General features: G+C 38.1%; 1 protein-coding gene across 1 annotated transcript; it reads left to right on the top strand.

Annotated features, from left to right (window-relative positions):
- The first annotated feature begins 205 nt into the window (after positions 1 to 205).
- LOC132112148 (prospero homeobox protein 1-like) lies at positions 206 to 12,652 on the top strand. The gene is made up of 5 exons (XM_059519728.1): positions 206 to 322; positions 793 to 2,238; positions 5,043 to 5,150; positions 9,343 to 9,537; positions 12,406 to 12,652. Exons 2-5 carry the CDS (start codon positions 865 to 867, stop codon positions 12,571 to 12,573), a joined length of 1,845 nt encoding a protein of 614 aa, XP_059375711.1. The 5' UTR covers positions 206 to 322; positions 793 to 864; the 3' UTR covers positions 12,574 to 12,652.
- Positions 12,653 to 20,453: the final 7,801 nt, after the last annotated feature.

Genomic DNA, 20,453 nt, shown 5'->3' with positions numbered 1-20,453 from the left:
TTTATACTGAGATACAAAATAGTAGATTTATTGTATTTATATATTTAAAATTCATATAAACTTATTTAAACTATATGAAACATGATTTAGATATGTCGAATTGTATTTTCTTTAAATAAAATGTAAGTTTTAATGTACACAATTCCCGACACTTTAAAATAAGGAGGTGATTTCAGTAATTATTGAGGTGGAGTGGTTTATATTCTACACTTGGCTTCCGATTGGCTGGCGTGTTAATGAAGGGCGGCTCTGACCACGCCCACTTGACTGGAGAGACGGGAGCTGAGCGCACACTGTCAGTCAAGCGTCTCCAGAGCAACAGGTAAGCGCTCTGCTCTCATCAGCTGCTGCAGCTTCTCCCTTAAAACTCATGGTTTTACAATCCTTTTGCTATGTGAACGATGTAATTCTAACATGAAAAGCATTCAGATATGAGATGACAGAAAATTTATAATGTAAGTATATGTTGCATAGACTATTTTTTCTTTGTTTCTGTTGTTAAAACAACTTATTTTATCTTTTGATATCTTTTGAAATCTCATGTATAATTTGTATGTTTGTAATCATTACTTGAAACAGCTAAAAAAAAGTATTATTTTTATATTCAATGAACAGAACACTGAGTAAATGTGAATATGTGTTTGAATATGAAATTTGTTTGTGCAGCATTTATCTTCTAGAAATTTATGGATCAGAATGTAATACTATTTATAATAATGTAGGACTGAGATATGAGGAATGCAGAGTTATCATAATGCATAATTAATTTTATTTATTTATTTTTTTACAAAGCATTACAGACCACCAGTTTCCGAGGCTCATTATTGTGTACGGAAAGACCAGTATCTGCAGCCTGTGAAAACCATGAACCTGAGCCCGCCTGAACACAGCACGCACAAGCCGAGTGACGGCTGCATGGAAGACAGCAAAGCTGAGCACTTGCTCCCCTGCTACCACAGAAGCACATTTGACGGGCCTCTGGCTTCCTACCACAGCGGCTCCATCATATCTCACCTCCTGCGTAAAACCATTCATAATAAACTGAGCTCCCTGGACAACAACCTCCTTTACCTGCCCTCCGCAAACACCAGCGGGCTCGATCCCGAGTCCAACAACGAAGATTTTGCTCAAGACGATCATAGCTGCATGTCCTTCAAAGACGAGGATCTGTCTGTAAACGAGCACCTCCAAGCCAAACGTGCCCGGGTGGAGAACATCATACGAGGCATGGCTGCTTCACCCAACAGCAGGTCTCACGGAGGAGCGGAGGGCGAGAGCGAAGCCGTCCGCTGCAGAAGAGACCTCCTGAAGGAGAACAAACGCAAGCAGAGGCTCCCGCAGCACCAGGAGCCCAGTCAGTCCAACACCAAGACCAGCAAAGACCAGGAGTGCCACAGACTCAAGGAGCAGCTCCAAAGCATGCAGCGGCTCCTGCATCAGCTCCAGGAGAAGATCTCGCACGTGCACGACCAGAGTTACTCGGAGAACGAGGAACGGGAAGACGCGAGGTCAGAGCACGACGCCCAACACAGTTTGAAGCTGGACAGTGGCGCGACGCACCACAAAGACCAAGTTAAAGTGGAAACGGGGGGTTTCAGCTCCGACAGGGCGGTGAAGAACCTGCAGGACACTCTTAAATGCGAGCTGACCAGGACTGTGAGTGAAAGCGTCGATATGGTCTTCAAGAAGCTCTCTATGACTCTACTAAACCAGTCGCCCTGGGCACAGCCGTGCCACAGTCCGGAGTACTCTGAGACTAAGAAGCGGATCCCAGATGATTCCCCTTCAGAGCTGTCGGACTCGGACGAAAGCCTTAAAGCCAGTTCTGTGGAGCACTTTGAGAGCAACAGCCCGGAGCACCAGACCGAAGCCTTGTCCCTAGTGGTGCGGAAACCTTCCCTCAGCCCGGCTGTGAAGAGACCCTACCCGCTGCACCAGATGCCCTTCCAGTTCGGCTACAGCGCTCCTCTCCACGACAGCCAGATCCTGGAGCACCTGCTGAAGTACGGCCCTCACTCCTCCTTCTCCGCACTGCCTTGTCTGCCGGCGTCTCTGGAGAGGTCCTCGCCGGACTCCATGGAGCATGCGTGGGAAAGCGTCGGCATGAGATCCAAGCTGAGCTCGGGGCATCACCAGACGGGACTGGTGTCGGTGGACGCGCTCTGCCTGCCGCGGGTCAAGATGGAGTGTGGAGACCTGCAGAGCTTGGCTGAGAGGAGCTCCTTCATGACCCTCAATATATCCTTTAAGCGCTTACAGGGATCTTTCATCCAAAAATGATCAGTCTGTCATCATGTGGTTCCAAACCTGTATGACTTTTTTAGTTTAGGGCATGCATATGACTAACATATTGACTCATAAAGCACGTATTAATGCCTTGTTCTGCATGAGCATGTTTTAGATCCATATTTTAGGACCCCATACCTAAACTTAAGAACTGCCTTACTAACTATTAATATGCCGAAAATTTGAAGTTTATTGAGGGAGAAGCCATAGTTGATGAGAAATGGTCCCCAAACTAAAGTATGATTTTTCTTTTCTGCTGAGGAACACAAAATATGCTATTTTTTGGTCTATATAATATCTTTAGAAATATCTTCTTTTTGGAGTCACTCAGAAGAAAGAAAGTCATATATTAGGGGGAACTGTCTCTTTAATACAAAAACACCACAATAAATGTAAAAAATGACTGAGAAAAATATATCTCTGTCAAAGGATTTGAAAGTACAAGAAGGAAATTTGTTGCTCGGAGGTTGCGTTTCTGTATCTCATTAGAGGTTTTTTTTCAGATATTAATCCTGAAATTCATTAGTACAAATAAAACTTGGAACACTTTGCAGGCTTAGTTATGCATTAACTAACATTACAATGAACAACACATTTTTAAAGCATTTATTAATATTAGTTAATGCTATAGAAACAGAAATGTAATGTTTTTTTGTGTTTGTACACAGTGCATAAACTAATGTTAAAACATACGTCTCATTTGTAAACAGTAGTAAATGCTGAAATTATCATCAACTAATAAATGCTGTAGAAGTATTGTTCATTGATAGTTAATGTTAACTCATTTAGTTTCTTAAAAACGTCAAAAATGAGTCAGAGTTGTGAGTATAGAGATATAAAAGGAGCCGATCATTTGATCGTGGGATGAGAAGTGTTTGAGAAATGTTTCATATTTCAGTCTTTAATAACCTGACAAACACTGTCAAGATCCCTTTTCATCACAAACACAAGGAGAAAGTCTTCATTTAGTCTTGCTGCTACCCAGATTAAGATTTGTATCTTTCATCTGACTTCTGTCTACAGTTTTGTAAAGATTCTTTGCATGTAAATGTGTCGTGTCTAATGCAGCATCAGATTCATGTTGCAGGGGTCACATAAAGGCGTTATTATCTATGGATTATGTTTTTTGTTTAGCTTCAGCTTCTTTTGAAAAATCCCCCTCTTTGTTTAGTTTTTATTTGATATATAGTAGTTAACATTGAGATTGCTGAACACACCAGCAGCTCTCGAGCTCGGCGAACAATCGCTGAATTGAGTGCAGCGCTGAGCAGTTCCACTCACGCAGACTTCAAGGAGAATTTCTGCTTTGATCTCGGTAACCCCAAAGAAAATTGTAGCATCTTCTTTAATCTGGGCGCGGTAATGACTTTAAGTCCAGGAAAAGACAAATAAAAAGGAATACAAGGCTTTGATAAGAATTGTTAGGAACAAAAGCCAATTTTCAAAGGCAGAAAAAGCAACAGTTTCTCTTCTGGAAACTCTCTGATTTTAGACTTGAAAAGGTGCGGAACATGTTTCTGCTATCTGGATGTGATTGGAGTGGATGAGAGAGGTCACTGTTGGTTGTTTGTGAAAAGCAGGCTCTCAGCCGTCGTTATACACATTCATCGATGCTCAGAGTGTCCTATATGTGACGATATCACTGCATGCAGAAAACTTGGCTTTTAAACATCATTAGATTCATATGATATGTGGCCCTGGAGAACAAAACCAGTCTTACTGTAAGTGTCAGTTTCTCACAATTGAGATTTATGCATTTATGCATCATCTGAAGCTGGATAAATAATTTCTCCATTGATGTGTGGTTTGTGAGGAGGACAATATTCGTCTGAGATACAACTATTTGAAAATCTGGAATCTGAGGGAACAAAAAAAATCTAAATATTGCTTTTAAAGTCATTCATCTGAAGTTCTTAGCAATGCATATTACTAATCAGAAATTAAGTTTTTATATATATTTACGGTAGGAAATATCTTCATGGAACATGATCTTTACTTAATATCCTAATGGTTTTTGGCATAAAAGAAAAAAACATTTTTGACTCATACAATGTATTTTTGGCTATTGCTACAAATATACCCCAGAGACTCAAGACTGCTTTTGTTCTAGGGTGACATTTGTTTTGGAAATGATTTCTATATTGTGTCTTTTTTTTTTTTTGTTTGAGGCCAAACAGCGATTGTCTCATTCGAAACGATGGTTTATTAATAGCAGCTTTACGTTTCTGCTTCTTTAAGAAGCAACATGTTTCTTTTCCATAGATGCAATCAATTTAGAGAAGTCACAAGCTTTGGCTCCTTTTTAAAGAAAGAAACTCGTTTTTTAAGTTCTGTTCAAATGTTAAGAGCGTAAGCTGATCTTCTCCATCCTCACAGAGGAAATTTCATCTCACTGTTTTGCAGCGAAGCAATTACTACGACAGATATATGAAGCAAACGGCTCAGATTGGAGGTCTCTAATTGAAGTCCTTAATCTAATTTGTTGGGCTATTTTTCTTGTTAGCACATGCTGTCGTGTCTTAATCGACTCAATACAGAGCTGTTCATTCATTTGGACGATGGATTGGAGATATTGATGCTTATTTGTTTGGGGACGTGTTAATGCTGCTGATTATTAAAAATTGCACATTAGTTGAGCTCTGCAAGTTAATCTGTACATGAAGGGTAAGGCGTCTTTGATCGCTGACTGTCATGTTCGCCAGATCTTTAAAGAAAAGTATTTATGGTGAGGTTTTTGAGGCCTTGACTCTCCTCACATCCAGGAAGGTCTGAGCCCAAACCATCTGAAGAAAGCCAAGCTGATGTTCTTCTACACACGCTACCCGAGCTCCAATCTGCTCAAGAACTTCTTCCCTGATGTCAAGGTCTGTACTGTTTTCCCAACTGTGCCTCCGTTAACTTTTACAACTCATGCATCTTCATTATTGGTATCTAATCTAATTTTGTGTTAATATTTAGTATTTTTTACCAACGTGTATACAATCCAAATGATTTTTAGAGCAAACTTTTATTTAAAAAAGTATTTTAAATGTGTAACTGTTTAATAAGATAAATATTATAATTGTATTATTTATTTAAATCTTTATTATGCTTAATATTAATTATTTTTTTTTAAAATGTGTTTTATTAATGATTATGCAAAAATATTGCAGTACAATCAGGAGTAAAAAATAAATGAAAATGTCTAGCAGATTATTAGGATAAATAATAATAATAATAATAAATAATTAAATATTACTAAATAATATTATATTATTTAACCTATAAATAAGTTACACATAAATACGAGTATTGCTTTGGATATCACTTTGAATTGTAATGGATTTTTTTATGTGTAAATTACAAATATGCACTGAACCCCTGAATATTAACACAAATTTAAAAGCTTGAGCGAATATTCCTGAATGTTGGGGTGGCAATTCCTGAATTGCTGGTTTAACCATAGACAAAGTTAAAAGAGGAGTTTCTCAAGTCAGCAAAAGGAGACAAAAGAGGCGGCGGAGAGGAGCACAACCTCCTCTATTCAGCGTTAACCCTTCAGCTCGCCAGCTTTCAGCACACACAATAGCAGAGCGCTGAGCGCAGGACAGGCCCTACAACAACACACACGTCCTGTGAGTGTGTGACGTGTCCTGAGGCACAAGTGTTGTGATGAGTCCACACAACAGGACAGATCTGGTGCAACTGTGTTATTTCATGACTCTCCTGCTGAAGGCCCAGTGTTAGGAAACTCTTCCACTTGTGCTTGAATAAAATAAAATTAACTAACATTACGCTATTTAGGGATGGGACGGTATGAAAATTTAATATCACGATTATAGTGACTAAAATTATCACGATTATCAATATTATCACGGTTTTGTTGAAACGAGATGAAAGTGTTCAAAAATAGTTGATGCTCACACTGAAAACATTTCAGCAAGTTTTATATTTAATAATCAACAAACAACTAATAAAACAAGCAACTCTATGCACTTAATTTAAAGAAAGATTAAATTCTGTGGCATTTCCTTCCTTACAATGAAAAGTGTAGAAGCATAGAAAAGCATAGAAAAGTCACTGACTTTCGCCATTCCTTCTCGAAAAAAAACATTGTGCGCTGCGCTTGCGTCAGACTGTTGCTGGCTGGACATGATTTAATAGTGAGTTATTAAAACCGCGATAATCAAACACGGTTTTAATGATAATTCATTTTTAAACGATATTACTAACCTTCAGCACATTTTATCACGGTTATCAATAAAACCGGTTATCGTCCCATCCCTACGCTATATACTGCTTTAGGTACACTCAGTTTCAGTCTTGTACTAAATTGCAGATAATTGAAGAAACAAAATCTATTTGTTAAATTTTAATTGTTGACAGTGTTAATTGAGCCAGTAAATATCACTTCACCACATCATACCGATATTTTGGTGTGAGGAAAATCATGTGGTTGTGAATGAATTACTGAGCTTGATAAAAGCAATGCAAGTCTTAACGTTATGAAGCCTGTAAGAGAAACTCACCTTAGTTTAAATCGTTTGGTCAAAAAGATCTGATGATGTTAAATATATATTTCCTTAATTGTAATGTCAGCTAGATCAAGATATTATTTTTGTAGGTGTAAGTGTCACTTAATAATGAATAGGGGTCGAATGCTCAACAAACAGAAATTGCTTTAAATTTCACAAGTAATTACAAAGAAACAACAAGAAATACATTAAATTAAACCTGAACATTTGAAGTAGAAAGACTGGAATACTATCTATATCTTGTAAAACACACTCCGATAATCTGTGGTAGGTTTTTTTTTTTTTTTTTTGTAGATTAAGCATAGATTATTTGAGAATGAGGGCCACAGTCATTTATTTAGGCTAATTTAAAGATTTGGAAAATCTCTAGAGTACTATTAAACCCCAGCAACAATGGACACTTTACAATAGTGGTACAATATACACAAACAATGAACAGTCATTGCTCATAACTGAAGTCCTAGCATTAGAAATGAGCTTGTCTGAATATATTGCTCAGTAAGGTAGTGTTTCCTGAAGACTTGGATATCTTAGTAGTTTTCAGAATTTCTGTGTTGTATGTTTTATTTTTTCTGGACTTATTAGTCAATACATTTTTTAATGGTTATTAGTGGTAAATAATCTTTTAAAATGTAATTACATATAATTTACATTTTTATCAAACAAGGTGCAGCAAGACAGATATTTAATGTTAAAATTAAGCACGGAAGAAATTATATTCCTTAAAAAAAGTATTTACTGTGTGTATCCGATTATAGTTTTATCAAATGAAATGGTGAAACACTGGCGACGATGAAGTCATGTGCTTTAGTATTTGTAGTAGAGCAATCTGAGACATGCACAACATGCAGACTTCACATTTATATAACAGTTCAATATTCACACACACATTAGTGCATAATTAGTCCATCTGATTAAGTGCACAGCCCTACTTTTGATTTATTCATCCAAATGTAATGTTATACTGTAACTTTCATTCATTTCACTGAATTCTGTGATCGAACCTATGTTTTCTGCATCGTGGAAGTGCACTTGAGTGTGGCACAAAAGTATAGTAGGAAACAAGTCCATAACATTTAATGATACAAACATTCACAAATAAGTCAGAGATGTCTCCCCGCAAATGGAGATCAGTAGAAAAGACACACGAGGAGGTATCTGGACACTGGGCACGGTCTCCTGTGTGGCCGGGCTCTCCTGACCCCTGAGATCTGTGAGGAGAGTCACGGCCCGCCCTTCGGTGGGAAGTCACAGCACACAAAGCCTGGGATAATCCCAATGTCCGATCCCATTCCCGTCAGCCGAAGTCACTCAGAAGGACGTCTCGCACACTGCTGTTTCTCACACTCTGCGTGAAGAAGCGTCTTTTAGCCCCTGGGCAGGTGTTAGCTCTTTCTGCCCCTGTGTTATCGGATGATCAGTTATAATAACAGGTGTTTCGTCACATAGATGTGATTCTAAGAGCAAGACATCGGCTGGGAAACACTACAGCTGATTAAACAGATGTGTTGCTGAAAATAGTTTCGAAACAAGTGCTTTACACCATCATTGCCACAACAATAAAAATATAACTTTTTCTTAAAGAAATAAGTAGCATCCTGATTCTAGGTTGTTGGTGGCGGTTTCTAGGGTGTTTCAGTCTCTGTGATCTTCAGGTCTCTATATTGAGTCAAAGTCAAAGTCTGCTTTATTGTCAATTCTTCCACATGTACAACACATACATACACTGACACTGAAACTGACTGACTCTCAGAGCCTTGGTGCATACAGATAACACTAACAGTAGAACACAAAAATACAGATTAATATAAATAAATTACAACTGTAAAAATATACAAATAAGGACATAAAAAAGATAAATAAATACATGTGTGCCTGTGAGATTTTTTCACCTGATTTATTATAATTCCAGTATCTTAAATGTCAGAGCTTGAGCTGCGTATTGACACAGATTTCACAAATCAGTCTGATTCTGATTCACAATCTCTTGATTCATTTAGATTCCGGTCTCAATTCAAATGGATTGGGAATTGAAAATCAATTCCAGTTCAAACATTTCATTGGTGGCTGTAATAAAAATTCATTGTCATGACATTTATTCAAACATACATTAAATGAGACATACAGATATGCATTGAGTGTGTAATACAGTGCATATATGTATCAAAATGCTCTCTGATGAGTTCATGGACATGAATGACTTTCCCGAGGTAAATGTAACATTAGGTGGCATTTTTTACAAGGTATTGTATTGATGACAGATGCACTACAGATGATGTTTAGTGAAGTCTCACACATCAGCTGAAAACAGACTAAATGATCAATCTTGGAATTTAAGAACCAACAGACGTTCATCAAAATCAAGGTAGATTAAAATCAATTCATTGATATTGTCAACCAAACCCAAGTAAGAAAGGACAGATTCTCAAAAGGACATGGTTGTTTCATACATGAGCTTCAACCTTGACATATAGATGGTGTTTTTGTTGTTCTTTTACATTAACATTGTTTAAAACTCTTCATCTGACACTTCTCTTTTCAGTTCAATCGCTGCATCACGTCTCAGCTGATCAAGTGGTTCAGTAACTTCAGAGAGTTCTACTACATCCAGATGGAGAAGTTCGCTCGTCAGGCCATCGTAGACGGCGTGAATGATGTCAAAGACATACTCGTCACCAGAGAGTCCGAGCTCTTCCGCGCCCTCAACATGCACTACAACAAAGCCAACGACTTCCAGGTACTTAGACCATATAGTAGAGCAAATGAATAATGGAATATATAATATAATAATTCATGTTTGCTTGAAGTAAAATCTGCAGATACTTCATTGATTGTCTGTGGGATGGATGTAATCATGGTTAAATGTGTTAAACAGCTGCAGAGATCAACAGAACAAATTAGCCAAATTAAAAGAATATTCTAGCACAAGTAAAATTCAAACAGCATTTGTGGCATAACGTTGATTACTTGTTTAAACAAAGCAAAAACTGAGGTTACAGTGACATACTCACAGTGGAAGTAATTGATTTCAAGATGAAATGTGTTTATAGTGTAAAAAAAGCACATATTGATTATTTTAACATTAGTTGTTCTGTGTATTTAAGCTGGTTAAATATTTTTTATGGTTGTTTTAGGGTTTAAGGCATTAAGTTGTCATTAATTATTAAATATAAAATATTTTTTCACAATATACTGTGTGCATTTTGTGGCCATATTATTGAAATATTGACTTTGTTGATGTTTACAGGTTTGCCTCTTTTACTTTTATTGTTAATACCTATCTGTAAATAGATTTTTGCTTTTTTAAATATTAATTTGCTGTAGTAATCAACATAAACCATGAATGCTGTCAATTGAGATTAACTTGTACTGAACCTGGCTGTCTAAATGAACATACAAAAGGTCAAGAATATGCAGAACTTTTTAAATGAGCATTTGAATTTCACCAAATGGGGGCCTTTTTTGAACAGCTACTCATTAAAATGACTTTGATCATTTGCTAAATAAGCTTCATTCAGTTTTGTGGAACGTTCTGTTAAAATGCGCATCAGAGATTTAGAAAGAGTTGTGTGAACTCCGTACAGACCAGCATTACTGCTCACCAGCATACTGTGTGTTGTGTTTTGGACGCTGATCTTCAGCAAGGCATGCTTTTGCAACCTGCTTCACCATTAGATTCAAATTTAGCTGGTGAACATAAATCAGCTCGGACCAGCAGGATGCTGTTCTAAGCCTGTCGACTGTCTGACCTGTGTGTCAAGCCACACCTGTAGCTGTCCGGCCGTAGACCCCCATTATCCCAGAGTCCAGCGCTGCTGCATCAAACTGTGGGAAGAGGAAGCTGCAGCATCTGCTAAAACAACTTGAGATTACGAGCAGGCCATGCCTGACTGCCGTTTGGATTACTACTGATGCGAAAGGAGCCAGAAATCCCAAGAGTGACGGGCCGGACGATGGGAACGAGTGGAGACAGTTGTCTTTACCTCAGCACCAAGACATTCCTTTCCCAGGGCTCGCTTTTGTGCCACGAGAAACAAACGTGTCAACAGTGAGTGGAGCTACTCTTGGGGAAATAATGCCAGCGGATAGATCCACCTTCTTCCCACTCTCACACCCGAGCCAGGTCCTTCAAAGTGATGCGGTGAGCAAGGGAGTGAAGCGATGCCTGAATTCCTGCGATGGGAACTGGGTCCTTTTATGCATTTTCCGAGCAGTTAAGTTCAAAGCAACAGACTGCAAAAAAATAAGCGCCCATCCACACTGCTCTTCTGATGATTCTGACACTGTATTTGGTTTATTGTCACTGTGAACAAAGAAGCGTTTCGCTTTAAAACGAGAGTATTAAAGATGGTGCATAGAGATCAAGGGCCTGACGGTGCTGACTCTGAGTTCTGTGGGGATGATCAGTCGGTCATCAAGCATGTGTGGACTCCGACCCTGACTTCAGTCACTGAGGCCGAGCTGCACGACATGAATCTGCAGTTACACTGGACCATCAAGACTTGACCATGCAAACTTGCCATCATGCAATTTGTTGTTTGGTATCTCTAGACTAGTGCATTCTGGGTGGTTGTTAGGTGGTTTCTAGGGCATTGTAGCTGGTTACTAAGGTGTTGTTAGGTGGTTTCTAGGTTAGTGTGTTCTGGGTGGTTGCTAAGGCATTTTAGGTTGTTGATAGGATATTTCAGGTTGGTTGCTAGGGTGTTCTGGATGGTCGCTTGGTGCTTGGATGTTGGTTCTGGGTAGTTGCCAGGGCATTCTGTGTGGTAACTAAGGTGTGGTTAGGTGGTTTCTGGGTGCCTGAATAGGTGTTTAATAGTAGGTGGTTGATAGGACATTCTGAGAAGTTGTTAAGGCATTGTTAAGTGGTTTGCAGGCTAGTGTGTTTTGGGTGGATATTAGGTGGTTGCTAGGTGATTGCATGTATGTTGTGGGGGTTGCTAGGGCCTTCTGGGTGGTTGTTAGGTAGTTACAAGGTGCTTGCATCCATCAATGTTCTAGGTGGTTGCTTAGGCATTTTAGGATGTTACTAGGGTTTTCTGGGTGGTTCTTAGGTTGTTGGTAATGTATTCTGGGTGGTTACTAAAGCATCGTTAGTGAGTGATTTCTAGGGTGTTGCTAGGGTGTTGTGGATGGTTGTTAAGGCACTGTTAGGAGGTTTCTAGGCTAGTCTGTTAGGTTGTTTTTAGCGCATTTGAGGTTATTGCTTGAGTATTCTGGATGGTTGTAAGGCTTTCTCTAGGGTGTTCAGAGTTGTTGCTTGCACGGGTGATGTGAGTGGTGTTTAAGTCATTGTTAGATGGTTTCTAGGGTGTTTGACTCGGGCTCCTTCTTCAATGTGCGGATTGTTTCAGCTGTTTTCTGTTCCAGCAAGTGAGAATGGTGCATCTGGGAACTTAGTTCAGTATCAGCACACATGATTTGAGGAATCATTCATGTCTCAAAAACTGCACTTAAGTACTCATCTTTAATACTCACTGTTGGAGGTTTCATCGCATCACTAGTGAGGATTAACTAACAGCACTTATTAGGCAGCATGACTCTGTACAGTGCTCCAGTCATTGATGCTGTGCGGTGACTGATGTGTGTTGTAAATGTCCCTCAGGTTCCAGACAGATTCCTGGAGGTTGCTGAAATCACTCTTCAGGAGTTCTACAGTGCCATTGCCCTCTCCAAAGACTCGGACCCCTCTTGGAAAAAAGCCATCTACAAGGTCATCTGCAAACTAGACAGTGATGTTCCTGAGGATTTCAAATCACCTTCCTACCTTTAAACAGAGAGCGCCACCTACAGGACACTTTATGTGTCACCACACACCGTTTATTTATCATGAGTATCAATCATAAATATTCCTTTTTATAAGTGCGTTGTCAGCTTTATATGAAAAATCTAAATATATATTCAAATATTCAATATTCAGCAAGTTTTTTTCATGTTGTCTGTGGAATAGGCTTGTTTATTAATAGTTTGGATTTTGAGTTTCAATGTAATATATTTTGATTTCATAAGCCACTGTTGACAAATATGTGCTGTGTTTTTAGTTCAAATGCTCCTGGTTATGAAATGGAAAAGCGGTTATGATTTGTGTTTTAATGTGGATTTGTCTGTTGAGTTTCTTCTGTGGAGTATCTCATGTAACATCTCTAATATTTATATAAAAAAAGATGTAAATATGTGTAATTTAGCTGTATAATAGGTGGAATATTGACGTTTACAGATAAAAACATAATATTGCTTGTAGAAGAAGTTCCCTCAAATTTTGAAATTATACTTATTTATCATGTACATTAGTTTGCATATTATTGTTTATCATTATCTAGCAGTGTGTGGGTTTTCATTTAATAATAAAATATTCATGTATGTGTATGTTTTCTTATGGTTCAGATATATTTGCTTTCTTTAAACATATAGAAATAATTCATAAATAAATATGACTGAAGACTGAAAAACCTTGATGTAAAATGCCTCTAATGATCCAGTTGAGCTCGATCCGAATCAGACTGAAAAGTCATATAAAACGTTGAATCTGACTGCTTTATTAATAATTTTCAAATGCTCAGTGTATAAATACATAGTTTTCTGATATTTTAGATGTCAATGTGGCAAAATTGCAGTTAGTTTCACTCCCAACAGAAGTAATGCACATGGAAACTATAATATTTGAAATGGATTGCTAAGTTTAGGGCAGATATAAACAATGCTTTTGGCATCTATGATCAGATCTGATTAATTCCAACTGAAGAAAATCAGTGCATGTAAACACACCCATTGCAGTGTGTGTGCGTTATAGAGCTGGACAGTCTGAGAAAGAGCTGCGTGAAGGTTCTGTGTTTAACACATCAAACAGCAGCATATGTGTTTGGCCCAATGACACAGTTTCCATTTTATGATGCATAGACCTCCTTTATGCTTTCAAAGCTACTAATGGCTGTTTTCCTGGTCTGTCAAACTGGACGTCCCCCATGTAAGTCTGTAAAGCTCTATTGAAAACATCTTTCCCTGAATCCAGCCCACTAAGGTGAAACTAATCCACAATAGAAAGGAAAGTATGCTGTGCACATTGTTTCCTGTGGCCAATTCAAGGCAAATTTCTAAGGGCGCATTCATTGTGAGGGACACGCGAGCTCTCGCACCGGCTGTGTCTTAAAAACAACAACAATGCATTCTCTCCTCATGAGTAATGTGCACCATGACCTCATGGCAGAGATCTGCAACCGCTGCAGAATTCCAGCCGCACAGCTGCTCCTCCTCCGAGCTCATCACTCCTGTCTGAAGTGGCATTTACTGACTTATCTCCTGGATACCCGGATGTCAAGGCTTTGAGAGTCCTGTTCTATGGTCCAGATGGATTTTTAAAAAAAAAGAAATTTATGTTGTTTCTTGCACCTTGTCATTTACATTTCACCAGATTCAAATAATACCTCAAGCTTTATGCCTGATTTATTTGTAACACATTAACCTCAAAACCTTTTCAGCGTTCTCTTTCTGAAAATTGTATGGTGTAGCGATATGATGGCAGCACCCAAAATACTATCAAACACGCCAATGCAGCTCCATTCTTTGTGAAAGATGGACAGAAAGGAAACTAAAACCTTGTAAAAGGTGACTTTGTTTCTTCAGTAGAACACAAATTATGATTTTTAGCTTCAGTCGTTACAGTCTCTCAGTCGTACAATTCATGGAAATTGGTACCAGAATCTATGAGAGTAAAAAAAAAACATGCACAGACAAATCTAAATTAAACCTTGTGAAGATACAGTGATGTGTAAAGACACAAAACAATCGGCCTGTGCAAGAAACTGAACAGTATTTATATAGGTTTTTTTTATTTTTTTATTTTTTACCTCTGATTCAGCAATGTCTGAACTGTTAGAACTCTTGTGAACGTGCAAGGCATCGTCTTCTTATATTATGGTGCATCGCAGACTTATAAGTGCATTACCGCCATCTATTTCTCAAATGGATCATTGAAACTCTATCTACAATCTCAATTAGGAGTGTCAATGGTCCACTTGAGAGATAGATGGCAGTAATGCACTTATAACTCTCCAAAAATACAAGCCAATGAAACCGTTTGGCCAATATCTGCTCAATGCAACATCAAACTTTACAGGGGGAGCCCAAGATGGCGCTCTGACTATACACGCTTTAAAGAGTTCCGCAAACTCAAACTAATAACTTGATTTGTAGTGCGGTAAGAAAAACTATTAATCTTTCGTTTGAAGCTTAAGAGGCTTCCATTACGATTATAATGATTGAAAATGGGAAAATCTGAAAAAAGAAATAACAAGAACGTGTGTCAAGCCAATGCTAATTCTGCTAAAGCTGCGTCGACAAAACAGCAAGTTTCGAACAAACTTTTGAGTGACAATCTGCATGATTACCTCGAGTCAGAAATGGATTGTGCAGATATTATGCCTCCTGAAGTAGTTATCCCTCCTTTCCCCGAAACGCCATGTAAGTCTCCTGTTACTAAACAGCGAAAGATAGAGAGCCTTGATGCTGCTAATATCCTTTCACAACTCAAAGATCTCTCGATTCTAATTAACAATCGATCTGATTGCCTGGAACGTATGGTGGCGGAGAATTCTCAAGCGATTGCGAGTATGAAAGATAGCCGACGTAAAGACAGCTGTTGAGTTTGTATGTGCCGAAGTTAATGACGTCAAAGGCCAGCTCAGTCTGATGGAGACAAAAGTGAAGAAAGTCGAGGCGAAATCATCTGAGCATGAACAACGTTTATCCCATCTCAAAGGATACACACGGCGTTGGAATCTGAGAATCTACGGGATCCCTGAAAAGGAGAGGGAGGATGTTCGGGAGAGGGTTATCCAGGTCTGTCAACAGCTCTTACCAGAAGCAAAGGATAAACTTCCATACACTGTTGATACTGTACATCGACTTGGGCGTAAGCAAACGAGCAGCGACAAACCTAGAGGGATCATCTTTCAGTTTACCTCGCGCTTTTACCGTGATGCCATTTGGCGGGCAGCGAAAGACTCTCCTTTTCTCAGTAATAACAACTTAAAGTTGTCTGAGGATCTGTCCCCAACAGATAGAGAAAAGAGGAGCAAACTATGGCCTCTCGTGGACAAAGCACGTCGGGACAACAAGCGGGAATACCTTGTTGGAGGAAGAGCGTTTGTGGATGGCACCGAAATTTTTCCACCAACCTTAATGTCCCCTCTGATTGCTTATTTGCGTCACTCGGTCACGGTGCACTTTTGCCGATTAAGGAGTTTTATGTTAATAAGCTAGAGTGCATATCCACGCTTAACAACTATGTTCCCAAGTCAAATACTTTGTTACTTTTAAGGTCTAACACTGATTATAATGTTTAACGTTGCACTTTATTAAAGTGGCACTGGGTTTAGCTTAATAGAAAACCAGGCGCTTGAATGCCATTTGTTTATTTGACACACGTTTGTTATGGGTTCTTACTGTTTTAAAGTTAATAATCTTTACACCTGTTTTGCAGGCTACTGCACTACATCAGTATATTGTTTTTACTGTTGTTTGCTGTGCTCGTTTTTTGCACATTTGCTTAGTCCGATCTCAACGAGTTATCTGTATTAGCTTATTATTAGGGGCCAAGCACCGAAGGTGCGTAGGACCCTATTGTGTTTGTTCCCGTTCTTATTATTATTCTTCCTTCTTCCGACTGGGAGTCTATGGCAGCCCATAGAACCGATTGCGGGAAAGTTGTTTTGGTTTGACATTCTGATAGAGGAAAGTCCCAACATTAAATACACCAATTTTGGTGTGTCTAAGTCATTCCCTCTAGCGCCACCAACTGTCCAAAATTTCACTTTTATTTTGCTACTAACTTTTGAACCGTGAGGCCAATCAACAAAATTATTTTTTTCTCAGATTTCGGAGCTCATGCCGATTCGATTGCACCCTATGACGCCATTTTCCGTCATAAAAACATGGCCGCCATTTTGAATTTTTTGAAAACCATACTTTTTCGAACTCGTCCTAGACTGTTTGTCCGATTCACACGAAAATTGAACCAGATCATCTTCAGTCAGTGCTGACCAAAATTTATGCAAATCAAATTGATTTGTCAAATCATTTTCGATAAACGCTCAAACTAATTTTACGTCGCGCTCTCAAAAACGGTTGTAAGGCTGTATCTCTACAATGATTTATCATATTCAGACCAAACTTGGTACATATCATAACAAGCATGACCTGAGGCTACTTGCTGCGTTTCGGCGCAGCGCCACCTACTGGTCCGGAGATATGAAAAATGGATATTTTTGCGTATAACTTCTGAACAGTTTGTCCAAAAATTGGTATTGTTAGATTCAGGGCAACATGCCGAGTCGACTGATATCCAATTTTACCATTTCGACCATTTTGACTGTCGGCCATTTTGAATTTTGTGCTAAAATGCTGTATTTTAAGAACGCATCACTCGATTGTTACGAAACATGGTATGGGTCATCAGCACAATGTCCTGAAGGAGCGTGAGAAGTTTCGAAACAGCGCCACCTAGTGGTGATCATCTTTTTTAAAATGCTTATAACTCTGGGTGTGGTCGACTTATTTTCACGAGACTCATCAAATTAGACTCCTGAAACCTTACCGAGTCCTACGATACCAAACATGCCAGGTTTCGCCTTACGGTTTGTGTAGCGTTGTGATTTAGCGCTTAAAAAACATTTGGCTGTATCTTCGAAACCGCTTGTCTGATCGAGACGAAACCACCGTCAGAAGTTCGAAAACATAGGTCGATAGCCATACGCTAATGCCCAAATGCCAAAATATTGATAGTAATGGGTAGTAAAATTCAATCAAAGTCAAGAGTCAGTCATTTTTTACGTGTATTTTCATATAAATCTGAAGTGAATTGAGATATTTTCACCAAAATTGACACGCATATGTATGGGCTCACTCTGATGACACATAAAAAAAATGGTGGGATTGAGCCTCTTGGTGGCGCTATAATAGAACAAAACATGAAATTCCCATTGACTTCAATACAGTTTTGTGAAATAAAATGCTATACTAAACAAATGCATTGGTGTAATATTACGAAACTCAGAATGTGCCAACAACACCATCCCCTGAAGGTACTCAAAATATTTCGAAACAGCAAGTTATAACAAAATTTCCAAAAAGGCTAATAACTTTTGAATAAATCTGGCTATTGAAATGTCGCTGGTTTTTTAGATTCCTTGGGTCAAGTCGAGAACATAGATACCAAGTTTTCTTTATTTGGCCAAACTTCGTGTCCGCCATCTCGATTTTCAATCAAAACCTACTTTTTCAAACTCCTCATCAACCGTTGGTCCGATTTTCACCAAAATTGAATCATATCATCTTCAGACTAAGCCACCTAAAAGATATGGATTTCGTGTCGATATATGAAACGGTTCTCATTAAGCGCATCAACGAATTTGCTGGAAGGATGCCAAAATGCATTTGAGGCTGTATCTCAACAAAGCTTTGATATTTTTGCACCAAACATTGTATGTGTCATTGTCACCTCACACTGACCATTCCACACTAATTTGGTAACAGCGTCACCTATTGGTTACACGTGATAAGCCAATAAATCCTATTACTAGTTGTTGTGTTTATTGCTTTCAAGCCATTTTGACTAAAATAATCTTAAAATGGTTTTAATTACTCATTCCTGCCGTTCGTCTGAAGCTTGCTTCTGTAGTGCTTGGGCCCGTTATTGCTGCTTGCAGCTATATTTATTTTTATTTTTCTATTTCCTTATTTTCCTTTACGGTTCTTTCTATTCACTCACTTAATGTTAGAGGGCTAAGAGACTCTACTAAACGTAAAGCTATATTTTTGTACCTTAAACAGTTTAATTCAGATTTTTATTTTTTACAAGAATGTCATTCAGTCAAAGATGACTTTAAATTTTGGAGATCACAAAGGGGATTGGACCTGTGGATGTCCCATGGAACATCAAGTTCAGCTGGGGTCTGTATCTTACTTCATCGCTTTAAGGGGAAAATTCTGTTTTCCGACTGTGATCCAGATGGTCGGTATATTTGCCTCCTACTTGAAGTCTCTTTGGCTTGCTTCTATGGAGCTAAATAAAATTTCAACTGATATTATTCCTTCACCTTTATCTGACCATAAAAGCATTTCTATTCGCATCCCCATTTCATCTAATGTTAATTCATATAGTACTCCCTCTTATTGGAAGCTCAATAACTCAATTCTTGCCTATAATGAAGTTAGAATTAAAATCGATGACATTATTACAAATTTTTGGAATGAAGCAAATGAAGAAGATAACTACTGCAGTAATTGGGAGTTAGCTAAATATGAAATTGGTAAATATTTTCGAAAATTCAGTAGTGACTTGGCTAAAAAGAGGAAGTCTAATGAGAGTAGTGTTATCTGTAAAATTGCTAGTCTTTTAGCCAAAAATGTGGAAGATATTACTGATTATGATAAAGCTGAACTTGCTAACCAGCAACAACAATTAGATAAAATATACAAATATAAAGCTGAAGGAGCTTACGTCCAATCACGCAGAAAGTGGCTTGAGGAAGGTGAGCAAAGCTCTGCTTATTTTTTTTGTTTAGAAAAACAACAAGCTAAAACAAATACAATAAGGAAACTCATGATTGATGGAGTATTAAATGAAGATCAAAAAGTAATTGGAAAATTCTGTTCTAAATTTTACACGGATTTATATACATCTAAATTATGCAACTGATTTCTTCGAGTCTCTTCAGAACATACAGCAATTAAATATAGTAGATAAAGATTTTTGTGATGCTCCTATTACCACCAATGAGATTGTAGAAGCAATTAATTCATTAAAAAATGGAAAATCTCCTGGCACTGATGGGCTCACCTCAGAATTCTATAAATTATTTAGTAAAAAAATAACACCATTTCTATTACAGGTTTTTAGAGAAAGCATAGAGAAAACATTTATTCCTCCAACCCTATGTCAAGGAGTAATAACTCTAATTCCAAAGCCAAATAAAGATCCCCTTCTTATTGATAATTGGCGCCCAATTACCTTATTAAATAACGCCTACAAAATAATAGCTTTAGTTCTAGCCAAAAGACTAAAATGTGTCCTAAATTCTATTATTGATGAAACACAGTCAGGATTTCTACCAAACAGACATGTTTCAAACAACATACGCTTAATATTAGATCTATTGGACTATTCATATTTACTCCCAAAAGAAAGTTTTATTCTATTTTTAGACTACTACAAAGCATTTGACACATTAGAACATGGATTTTTGTTTCAAGAACTAAATCGAATTGGTTTTGGTGACTCCTTCTGTAATATGGTCAAAATGCTGTATATGAACAGTAGCAGCTCCATTAAGTTGAGTAACAGTACCTCTCCCAGATTCTTCTTGAACCGTGGAGTTAGACAGGGATGTCCAGTATCTCCTTATCTTTTTGTAATTGCTACACAATTTCTTAGTTCGCACATCAAAGCAAGCCATCTAAAAGGCATTAGTATTGGCAATACAGAGTTAATTATTAATCAATTAGCAGTTGATACTGTTCTGTTCTTAGAAGACTCTATGCAAATACCTGCAGCCTTATGTATTCTTCATCTCTTCTCTAAAGCCTCTGGCCTATGTCTTAATATTAATAAATGTGAATTATTTCCGTTAAAAGACAGTATGATCTCTTCAATTGATG

Source organism: Carassius carassius, chromosome 31 (assembly GCF_963082965.1).
Source record: "Carassius carassius chromosome 31, fCarCar2.1, whole genome shotgun sequence".
Lineage (NCBI taxonomy): Eukaryota > Metazoa > Chordata > Actinopteri > Cypriniformes > Cyprinidae > Carassius > Carassius carassius.
The sequence above is the reverse complement of the archived record's forward strand: the minus strand, read 5'-3'. Positions and strand labels throughout refer to the sequence as shown.

Excerpts from the sequence above, each read along its gene's own strand:
- LOC132112148 (XM_059519728.1), top strand. The coding sequence starts at position 865 with ATGAACCTGAGCCCGCCTGAACACAGCACGCACAAGCCGAGTGACGGC. Across the intron at positions 2,239-5,042 it reads GCTCCTTCATGACCCTCAAT|ATCCAGGAAGGTCTGAGCCC; the intron begins ATATCCTTTAAG and ends GACTCTCCTCAC. Across the intron at positions 9,538-12,405 it reads ACAAAGCCAACGACTTCCAG|GTTCCAGACAGATTCCTGGA; the intron begins GTACTTAGACCA and ends AATGTCCCTCAG.